The sequence below is a fragment of the Chinchilla lanigera genome, unplaced genomic scaffold (assembly GCF_000276665.1).
Source record: "Chinchilla lanigera isolate Chin_1 unplaced genomic scaffold, ChiLan1.0 scaffold00009, whole genome shotgun sequence".
NCBI classification, from domain to species: Eukaryota; Metazoa; Chordata; class Mammalia; order Rodentia; family Chinchillidae; genus Chinchilla; species Chinchilla lanigera.
The window spans coordinates 19,712,996-19,725,076 of NW_004955410.1; the positions used below are offsets into that span (position 1 = coordinate 19,712,996).

Below are 12,081 nucleotides of genomic sequence, written 5' to 3' on the forward strand. Positions count from 1 at the left end.
ATTGATATCTTCAAAGTGGTTTCTCATGAAAACAGATAGAGACATGCAATATTGATCAATCAAGGACTCATTGACAGTTTCTTTCTGCAAAGAAATAGAAGACAGTAGAACAACTATATTAACTATCCTGTATATACATACACACAAAATTTCTCCCTTCTTTCCCTTGTCTTTTCCCCCATCCCAACTGCCCTTTACCCTTGAGTGCTTTCCTATCATTTCACACTGTCTATCATACCTCCTAGTTTAAATTAACTCTTTCAGGTTTTACACTAGTGAAACAGTGTGGTGCTTGCACATGTATGTCTGATTTATTTCACCTATGAGTGGTCTCTAGTTGTGACCATTTACCTATAAATGCCTCGAGTTTCTCTATGGACTTATTTTAAACAGCTTCATTTGATTCCTAAATTTCACTTTTAAATATGATGCCAAGAAGCCAATTCATTCATTTCAGTCAACGTTTATTAACTGCAGTGTGTTAGGCCCCTGAATAACATAAAGATGTCACAAGCAGTATCCCACCTCCAAAGATACCAGAGAGAGAGAGCGACCAGACTCATGTAAATGAGGTTATAAAGTAGTTTATGCTAGAGATTTCAATACAGATCAGGGATATATTCATATAGGGAATATGTATATGTCCCCTCCAAGATGAGAGGACACCTGCCAAACAGTGGCTCCGTTTATGCGTTCTACTAGAGGAAGGACTTTTCAACTACTGACTCGGTATACCCCTGCTCTTAGCCAACACACTGAGCAGCAAGTTCCATTTTTCTGTGTACGTGGAGCCGTGCGGAGCCTTAATAGGGCCGCCTCTGCCTCCATCGTGGGTCTGGGTCCACCACGAGGCAAGCGACTGCGGGCCGTGGTGCAGGGTGTAGGGGGGCGCCAGAAACTCGGCCTTTAAAATGTGTCTTAATGCAGTAACACGGGAGCAGTAGAACTTCTTTCCCCTGGCAGGGACCCTGTGCAGCGCCGGGTGGTCACACCTCTCCTCTTCAGGAGCCTGCATCGGCCTATGCTCGCATCTCCAGTCCTGGAAACGGGTCCCGGGCGCCTCCCCGGAGCCCTCTGGCCCGCTCTCGCCTGGGCAGGGCGGAGCACCCCCTCGCTAGCTGTCCTTGCCCGGAAGCCCGAGGGCGCCTCAGTGCCACCCTCAGTGCCAGGCGGCGACCGCGGGTCTCCCCGCGGGGATCGGCTTAGAGACCTCGGCAAGCCACACACTCTGGTGACGGAACAATGGGCCTCGCGGGTCAACGGTGCCGCCCCCGCCTGCTTCCTGGTAACTTGGAACCGCACCCCATGTCCCACGCCTTCCCGCGCCGCAGTCCCCCGCGTTCCCCAGAGCCTGCCCTGCCCAGCAGCCGCCGGGTAAGCGACCCCGACACCCGGCCCCAGCACCCTGCCAGCCACAGGCCACCCCCCCGGGGCTGGGCCCAGCGGGTTGGTGACAGTAAACGCCACCCAGTCTCTCCACCAGGCCAGAGGTCCCCCAGCTCCAGGGTAGAGACTGGGGACTGGGGGAACCCAAAGTAATAGACTGACCTCCACTGAGCAACCTCTGCAGCTAGAACGAGGGTGGTTTAGAGATTAACACACTACTAATTAAGGACCCCTGAGTCTCAACACACATTTACATGTACATTACTATATACACAATCCTGAGATTGTGATGCATCCATGTACTACAAATATGAGGTGCGATCCAAATACACCGTCAGTGATTATATTTTAAATAATTTATTACAGCAAAAAACATTCCCATTAAGCACCCTCAAAATACTCTCCCTCACTTAGAACACACTTATCCCATCTTCTAGCCACTTTCTGAAGCAGTTCTGAACATTCTCTTTCCTGAGTGTCTCTCAGAAGTGTGATCAGAAATACACAAATGCTCCTGCGGAGAGCCATCCGAGAAAAAGGCTCCTGACTTGTCCAGAAGGCCTTGCAGCTACTGAGGTTAAACCAGGCTGAGAGTTTTATAATGAATTTAAAGCTACTCATGCTAAGTGCTAATGCATGGTGTGTGTTGCACGTAGGTATGAGATCTGATCATCAGGGAGGATATTTTCTTCTGCGGACTTTAATGCAGACTTTCTACTTGTAGGAGTTAATGATCCCACAATTGAAAAGCATTTCTCTATTGTATCTAGATGGTAAGTCATTGGGCAGTAGAAGGAGCCACACGCTCCTTTGGCTCCCGTAACTCCTCAGCTGTGCAGACCCTCCCTGACATCTCGGATGCGACCTGCCTCGACACCGGCAGCTTTCTCTTGGCTGTCTTCACTTCTGTGCTTCAACCTCAGCATTTCTCAGCTGACCCAGCTTCTGTCCAAGTCACCTCCTCATTATCAAGTCCTCATCCCTTCATCTCACCTGTGACTTCTTTGTGCTTCCTCTTCCCCTCCAGTAACGTGTCAGTTCCGGGCAGCGCTCCCCACACGCGCCTGTGCTGTCCGTTCACTGCCCGCCCCCGCTGCCCTTGCCCGGGAGGGGCTCATGAGCTCCCGCCTTGGTGTTCTCCAGGGGGCCTCACTTCCTGTCTGCCCCTTTGGCCACACACCCAAACTGGATCCTGCGACATTGCATAAATAAACACTTGATTTTAGGGTACCAACGTACAAGGACGCTGAAAGAGAAGGAAGGAAATGCTTTCATAATAAGTCCGTATTGGGTATTGTTTAAAAGGATGAAGTGGTTATCATGGGAAATATAAGAGCTCCATTGGACTTTCTCACATAGATTTCACCGTGTGGTTGACTACTATATATGTACTTCATCTGTATGTATATATAGAGAGAGATCGTACAAAAGAAAGTTAATTTTAAATTAGTGTACATGAACTATGTGATTTTAGAATTCTCCAAGGCTACAGAAGCTCTTCTTAGGTACTGAGTAAGTGCACCCTCCCAGGGCCTAAATCTCAAAGTTAGCACTCATAATATGATCCCAATCTACCTTTCTTATCTCTTACAACTGACTTCCACATGCTTTTCATTACAGTGAGAGTCTATATGGCTTCATGTGTTTCAGGCTATCTCTTCTCTTTTATGTATTTATTCCCTTCCTCCCTCAACACCCACTTTTCTTCTGACCCTTAAAGGCCCTTCTGTTGGACCTACCCTGAAGTCATCTTCTTCCTCAGAATTTGCCAGGGTGTGTCTCTGTTTTCTTATAGCCCTTAATATTAGCAATCTTCTTTTATAGTATTGCATGTCCCTTACTTCTGCCATTACAAGATATGCTTGTGGAGAGCAGGCATCTTACCCACCCACCCCCCGCTACGTTCACTAGCTCATCACAGACAGATCAAACTACCCGCAACCTGAGCTAAGCACTTCGTAGTTTATGGTTTAACAAATAGCTGAGGGAATCTGTTTGAATTTACAATTTTTAAACACGTTCATCTCAAAGAATGCTTGCTGCCTGTAGTCACTGTAGAAAGTAGTATGGCAATTTTTCAAAAAATTAAACTCAAGATTATCGTCTGATCCAGTAATTCCACTTCTGTGTATTCACCCAAAGGAAATACCCAAGTTCAAGGCAGGAAGTTGCACAGATCGTTGTACACTGCATTCGTGGTAGCATTATTTGCAATGGCTGAAACATGAATCAACCCAAGTGTCCACTGACAGATGCTTGGGCAAAGAAAACATGGTATATAACTACAATAGAATATTACTCAGTCTTAAAAATGAACAGCATTCTGACACATGCCACCATATGAATGATTCTTGATGTTATGCTAAGGGAAATAAGCCAGGCACACATGGACAAATACCATTCACTTCAGTGAAGTACCCAGAGTACTCAAGCCCATAGAGAGAGAGAGAGAGTAGAAGGATAGTTGCCTCGGGCTGGAAGGCAGAGTAAGTGAGAAGTCAGGATGTAAGGGGTGGAGAGCTTCAGTTACAGAGGACAAGTTCTGGAAACGGATGGTGTGTGAGTCCCACAGAAATGGGAATGTGCTTCCTGTGAATGCACTTAATACCACAGGTTTATAAACTAAAAAAATGGTAACATGGCAAATTCTACAGCATGTATATTTTACAACACAAAAACTAGCAGGGCAGAGGAGCTGTTTGTGCTTCTTTAGCTGCAGGAGTGGGCGTGCCACCAGGAAAGCCGGGTGTGGACGGGCACCTGAAGCTGCCCCACCGCAGGGTCACTGCAGCCTGAAACTGCTTGGAATGTTTCCATGTTCCCTGGCACTTTGATATTAGTGCTTTGTACACTTCAGACAAAATTATTGATCGGAAAGAAACATTCCATGGTACAGAGTCTTGTGAGTGATTAATGATGCCAGTCATTTATAGATTATGCAGTTACTTTCTGTTCCTTCTTTTATATCTTCTATTAATAAAGATTTAAATCTTTATTCAGTGATTAAAATTTTCAAAATAAGTAATGCTTTCTGATTATCAAATTAATATGTGTTTATTATAAAATATTCAAACATTTTTAAATATATTACCTGCAACCAGGGGCATTGTGCACACCTACATTCTCAGCTTCAGGAGCTGAGGCTGAAGCAGGAGAATCATTTGAACCCATAAAGTGGGAAGCACCCATAAACAGGAAGAACCTGTTTCATAAAACAAAACATGTGCCTAAAAAGTAAAACTCCTTCACAATCTCAAGTGATGACTTTCACTAAGAATTGGGAGTGTGTACACTTTGTAGGCATATAGATTTATTTTCAATAAAAACATTGCTTCACTTACACAGATTACACTGCCCATTACTTTTCTACATAAAAACTTATTTTGCATATTTGTGGGTTTTTTGGGGGTTTTTTGGGTTTTTTTTTCTGGTACCAGGAATCAAACTCACAACCTTGCACTTGCCAGGCAGGCGCTGTGCAGCTGAGCTAAATCCTCAGCCCCTATTTTGCATATTTGTATATGTCTAGATGCCTAACAGTTTTAGGATTCTCTAGAGAAACATAACCAAGAGGACATATAAATACTGAGGAAGACTTATTATGGGGGACTGGCTTCTTGATTATGAAGGCTTACAAGTTCCACAGTCTGCTGGCTACAAGCAGGTAGTTCAGGAAAGCCAGGAGTATAATGTAGCCCAAGCCCTCAAGCTGAGCACAGGTCTGCAGGCAGGTGAAGACGCATGACTCTGTTGCAAAACAGAATATGAATTTGTCCTTCCCCTGCCTTTTTGTTCTGTTTTTGGCCCTTGATGGATTGGTGATGCCCACCCAGCTCGGTGAACTCCTTTACTCGTTTCATGATCCAAATGCCAACCTTTTCCAGAAACATGCACAGACATGCCCAGAAAAATGTTTTACCAGCTATCTGACCCTCCCTTAGCCCAGTAAAGTTGTCACATAAAATTAACCATCACATGATCTCTATGTTTTTAAACTTCTGCACAATGTAAGGTCACACATTAATCTATGCTGCAATTATTGGGAATATTTCATAACCACAGGTAAGGCATGCTGAATTAAACAATAATACATTTTCTCTGTGTACATACATATATGTTTCTGAGTAATGGAGGTGAATAGGGATAAAGTTGGTTTCTCTTATATGAGAAACTCAAGTATAAGTAAAAAGCAAAATAAAAGAAAGAAAATAGGAAACAGGGAGATAGAACTTTTACAAATGGGAAGGAGACCAAGGGTGAAGGGAGAAAGGAGGGAGGGAAGAAGAGGCAAAATGGATGAGAAAAGAATTAAGCTGAGTTATGTACAAGTGTCAGCTCCCTACCATGAATGTCACCATTATGTACAAGAACACATACATTGAAAGGTACAAACTTAAATCAAGTAAAAATAGAATTCTCAATTCAGAAAAAGTATACTCATAATTTTAACAGATAACTGCATAATTTTAACTCTATTTTGACTGGCATCAACCACCCAGAAAGTTGGAAAGTTGTGATTGACTATACACAGCAGAGGCAGAAAGTGGAGATAGTTAAAGTAAAAATACCTAGACAAGAACAGCTAAACCTGGTCCAGTGAGTTTTCCAAGATTCAGCTTGTAAGAAAACACCCTGAGAAGAATACCTGAGCCTGAGACTATAAACTGTCCAAGCCGCTGGATTTAGCTTGCTTAACAAGCTCTCCAAGGAATTTAGAACTGTAACTTTATAGTGGTCTTCTATGAGCAGGACCTACCTTACTCACTGCTTTCAATATTTGTTCATACTACCAAATTTAACTCTCCCTAAAGCTCTCTACTAAATGTGAAAAAAAATTCCCCTGACACTACAATCTCCCACTCACAATAAATCCCAGCTGAAATTTGGTGATTATTTTGATTCTGATCATTTAGTATTTGTTATATTCCAGAATTTCAACAATTATACCTTTCACTTATGTTGTCTTGTTAGCTCTGCTCTTTTGTGGAAAGATAGGCACTAATTTTTCCATATCATTTTAAGTCACGTGGCCTACAAATGTTATTTTGTAAATTAGTAAGCAAACTTCAGGAAGAAGCACTTCAGTAGCTGTTGCTAGATTTGTACTTTCCAAGAAAAATCTATGGGAAAAACAGTTGCTGTTTCTTCACAAAAATTACCACATTATGACTTTGTTAATAACTCATGAAAAATGCAGATTTTCTTACTTGCAAACAAAGGAAAATACATTTATTCATTTATTCAGAGAAAAGTGAATTTATTCACTCATTTGTTTGACATTTGAAAATTTACTGGGTGTCAAGCATGGTATGGTGAACGATAAAAAGAATTTGTCATAACGATATATATTATATCCTATCCCATCTACTTCCAATCTAATAATAGATGTCTTTATAAATATAGAAATCCTATACAATGTTAATTATTCATGTTTGAAAGAACATTTAAGACTAATTTTTTAAAACCAATTACCCTGCCTCACAGACAATCAAAAACTTGCTTTTGGTGTACATGTATGCAAACACATTTTTTTTCTCTCTGATTAAAAATTATTTACACATCTCTGCCCCAAATCTGTCTAGGATTAAGAATAATGAAATTCAACCACAAAAAGGAGCAAATAATATATAATTGTAGTGTTGGAATTTATCATTTTAGAGTGGTTGCCTCCAAATTCACCTTTCTTTGATCTTCTTGTAGATCTATTGTCATTGGCTGCAAATGTCTCAGTATTTTTGCTCATTGGAATGTGGTTTGACAGATTAATTATATGTTATCAGGCAATTGAAGATCAGCTAAAGATATGTGGCTACAAGAGGGATGCTGATGTCTTTGAGCTGTTCCTCTCTCAAAAGTAAGTGTACTTTATGTTTAAAAAACAAAAGAGTATCATGTTATAATCGTCCATAGGCTCAAATGTTCTTTTCCAGTTCCTCTTCCACCTCACAGACTGGATAGACAACCTCATTCTAATTACTTTATTATTGGAGGAGTCCACCATTTTTGTTGGAGAGGCAGGATATTGAAATGGATAAAAACAAAGATTAACGAGCTAAGTTGAGTTTGAATTCCAGCTCTATCTTTTCCAGTTGGATGATCTTGAGATATTATACGGTCTCTCTATTAGGATTGTCATTTTTAGCAAATTAAAAATATAAATTAAGTTATATTAATTTATATTTATAAATTTAAAGTTAAATCTTAGACAAACAATGAGTACAATTTCTTTAGTATAAGTATGTCCCACACAATATTCAGAAAATTTCTTGTTTCTCTGAAAATCAAGTGCAAACTGCTATACTGTATGTTATCTTGCAGTTCAATTTCCTATGTACAAAAGTATTACTTCATTCATGTGGTTGTGTGAAGATTAGGTGAGTTAGTAAAAGAAGAGGTCTTGGTACACAGTGAGCACACAATGATCTGTTAATATTTACTATTATTAGAAATCATGATCCATTATACTCCTATAATAACCCTTATTATGCTATAATCTGGAACAATTCCTATATTAATCTTGCCAATAAATAGGAAAATACCTTCCTACATGAACACCCCCATTTGGGCCTATACAAACTACCCAAAATGAGAAACAACAAAGTGAGTTTTCTGCAGAGCACTTCCAGCACCTGAGGTAGAACCTAGGTAGAATAAGATGGGGAGGTTATAGTTATCCTAGGAGTGAGTTCCTGGTGAAAGAATGAGTTTTCCCACCACCCCACCATATTATTATTCAGTAAGAAGACCTTTGCCAGATGTGGGCCTCTTGACTTCTAACTGCCCAACCTCCAGAATTATAATACACAAATCTCTATTCTCTGTAAATTATTCATTCTCAGGTATTCTGTCATGGCAGCATGTACTAGTCAGCTTCTCTGGCGCTGAGATACAATTCCCAATACCCACTACTTAAAGGAGAGGTTTGACCATGAGGTTTCGATTCAGTCCATTGTCAGCTGTTGGACTGTGGATATAGCTCCGAGGCACAAGGGCTTCCCTGGCAAGTGCAAGGTCCTGAGTTTGACCCCCAATACGGAAAAAAAAAAAAAAAAACACTATCAGCTACTCCAAGGCAGGAACATCATGGCAGAAGGATGTGGTAGAGCAAAGCTACTTAGTTCTCAGTAGGCAAGAAGTAGAACAGGAGAACAGTGCCGGGGAGGAAGGGTCCAGTGACCAAATATAGACCCAAAAGACACCCTCCCATGAGCCAGCCACACAGACATGTGCTTCACTGACCCCCTGGGTGGCTCCCCAGTCAGTCAGGTTGACAGTGCAGGTTCACCATCACACAGCACAGAAAGGGTTCAAACTCATTTCTGCTCTTCATCTTCCTCTTTCATGTTCTTCAGTGATTGTGAATTCTACGTTTTATTTAAAATATGCTTGTCATACTTTTACTCATATGTAATCTTTGAAATTCAGCTTCTTCATAAAGAAAATGCCCTAGTTATCAGTGAACTTGGTCAATTTTATCTCTAGTGATTCAGGTAAATTCTTTATTAATAAACATGTTTATTTTGCTATAATTAAGTATTTATTCTTAATGTATTAGTACAGAAAACAAAGTTCATCTTTGAGGCAGCCCCCCAAATCTCTTGGCAGGAAGGCCACGTAATTTGAAATTTTCAACACGTACATATTGTAGAATGCAACGAATATAATAAAGAATTCAGACAGGCTTAAGGTAATGCTTTGGTCCTTTTCATAGGTCAATTTTACAATAATCATAAATAGTTTATAGGCTCCATAGGTTTCATATCTAATCTTATTGCAATTTTACACAACTTTTACACTATTGATCACTGGAGTGGGTAGATAGAATAGTTTTAAAACATTAGAAAAAAAAGCAATATACAATATTGATCCTCTGACCATAGACATGATATTTATTTTATTTTCTTTTTACAACATTTTACAAAATAGCATAGGATCAGTACAGACATTACAGAGTTACAAACAGAGTGGTAGGGAATTAACAATGCTTATTGTATTACATATTGATATCTTCAATGTAGTTTCTCATGAAAACACATGTAGACATACAAAGCTAATCAACCAATGACTCACTGACAGTCATAGACATGATATTTAATGATCTTATATGATGAACAATACCTTTTATAGCCTTGGAATACTAGATTACCATTTAATTTAGCTGGGGGAAAATATTTTACAGTCCAGAGGCAAATAAACAAAATGAAATGGCCATTTCCTGAAATCTCTGTTGCCCTTGGAAAATGAGAAGGGTTTCATCAGTATCTCCTTGAGTAACCATGGAATGCATACCCTGTGAGGATAGCTGCCATATTATTGTCAGCCCGTCATTGCCATCATTGGTGGTAGAATTAGTCTCACTGTCTTCAATCAGCTTCACCTTAAAATGTGGCAGCTCATAATTGACTTAGCACAGGTTTTTATGAGCAGAACAAACCTTTCCAAATTAAAAGAGCTAACATTCCCTCAAAAAAGAGAATCACACATTGTCTAACAGCTGAAAATTCAGCATTGGTATTACTAGTACAAAAAAATTAATAACAGCACAGTTAACATTTTGAGGTATTCACGTATTAAAATAAATTTTGTGGGAAATCTAAGTGCCTCCTGAGATCCCTTGAGGCTACCACAAAACAACTGCTTTTTATTCATCTCTATAAGAGGCGGAGCTGATGTGCTCCCATTACTGCCAATGTGAGAGAGAGTTAAGGCCCACCGAGGTCCAAGTGCTTTTCCAAGAAGTAGACCACAGAACCCCAGTAAAAGAATACATATTAGGTGTGTAAATTTCCAACTGCAAGTTGCTTTAGAGGAGAGTAGAGTAGTTTGTTGGGCTAGGGAAGCGCACCAAGACTAATGACACATGTCAAAAAGACAGAGGAGTTCTTTAAAAGTTGCTCAGCTTGGGTAATTTGAGAATTTTTTAAAAATTGATAAGAATTAAGAAAAGGTCTCTGTAAATCCAGACAGGATGGGAAGAGAATGGGTGAGAGAAAGAGAAGAAATGGGCAGGTACCTTTTAATATCCATTAATGCATGCAAAAAGAATGAGGAAATTATAAAAACCGTCACTTTATCATCCCAAATCTACTCCTGCAGGTAGGAGTCATCAGCTGAAGATACCATCATTGAATAAATAGTGTTTATTTATTCAAAACAAACACAATCTTCATGTAGGATCAGAGTTCAGGCACACATATTACTACGTGATTATAAAATTTGCACTTTTATAATAAAGAGCCCTGACATATGCCACCTTAACCAAATGACTCAACTTAGCCTCACCAAGAGTAGGATGAACTGGCATCTGCTATGAGTGGTGATTACCACCAGTGTAACTGAGAAGTGATCAGTCTTGAATTTAATTATGAGAAAACTATGAGACTAATCAAAAACATGGGGCATTCCTTTAGAAAACTCTCTTGAACTCTTCAAAAGTTCAGTATTAGTGGGGTAAAAAAGGTGACATAATTGTAAAAGAATGGAAGATTGTGTAAATTGAATGTAATGTGTGAATGCTGATGGGATTCAGGGGAACAAACTATGGAAAGAAATGTTGGATCAGTGGGGAAATCTGAATGTGAATGGTCAGTTAGATGACACTATGGAATTCAACTTTATCTTTTTAGATGTGATAAAGGCATTATGAACGTGTAGAAGAATGGCCTGATTTGTAGGATATGCATACTGAATTATTCAGAAGTGACAAACCTACAGTAATAACCTGTAGATTATTTTTAAACAACTCACCAAAAAAGTTATCAACCTAAACATATATTATATATCAGATCTATTACACAAACAGAGTGAGAAAAATGTGGCAATATGTTAAAAATTACCAAGGTTCTTGTAGTGTTCGTTCCTTCAACTTTTCTTAGGTTTTAAATCTGTCCATATAAAAATTGGTTAGAAAAGTTTTTGCTCAGAAATATTGTTTGCCTGTTTTAAAAAATGTATGTTACCATAAAAATTAGGAAACTTTTAGTCTCCCAAGGTACTGAGATTAGAAGTAATTGTGACATGGTGTTACAGTGTGTGCTATAAGTGATAAATAAAAGAAACATGCATATGTAAGCACTTGGGACCCACAGTACTACACTGAGAAGTGAGAGATCTGCAAACTCTAGGCCACATCGGTCAGATAGCCAGCTCTCCTCAGAGGCCCTGCCCTTCTTGCTGACAGGCCCTCTGAATCCCCTGCACCTGCTGCTTTGCTGACTGAGCTGTATCAAACAAAGACTAGGCCACATGGACAGCTGGAATCCCACACAGTCCAATGAGGGTTGGGAATATACTGACTCTGCAGCTAATAAACAAGCACTCTTCTCTGCCACTTGGTGTCCTGCAGTTTTCATCCTGTAAGTCTGATCTGGTTAAGATCAGGACTGCCGCCAAAGTAAAAACCCTACAGAAAATTCTGAAGCAAGAGCCGATTGTGTTTTTCTACATTTGCATAAAAATCCAATACTTCTTCACTTTCTTTTCTCCCTCTGCCCTTTCCCCAGTAAAATCTGTTTTGAAATGAGGTTGCAGTAAATTTGGTTATTGTCAGATGTGAATTTCTGCTAACGTGATAACATGCTCTTCTTTAAGTATGTATTAGCACTGATGAGCTAATGAAATCTCAGCCCACATGAGCAAAGGGATCATGACAAATTTCAAAAATTAGCAGGCAATGTGCCACCAATTTTGAAAGCA

General features: G+C 39.9%; 1 protein-coding gene across 1 annotated transcript in view; it reads left to right on the forward strand.

Moving 5' to 3' along the window:
• Positions 1 to 1,227: 1,227 nt before the first annotated feature.
• Lrrc72 (leucine rich repeat containing 72) overlaps positions 1,228 to 12,081 on the forward strand; it is a 60,408-nt gene continuing 49,554 nt past the window's right edge. Inside the window, exons 1-2 of the mRNA XM_005377335.2 lie at positions 1,228 to 1,374; positions 7,167 to 7,240. Of these exons, the coding sequence (XP_005377392.1) occupies positions 1,243 to 1,374; positions 7,167 to 7,240 (206 nt within the window). The 5' untranslated portion in view covers positions 1,228 to 1,242. The remainder of the gene's footprint in view (positions 1,375 to 7,166; positions 7,241 to 12,081) is intronic.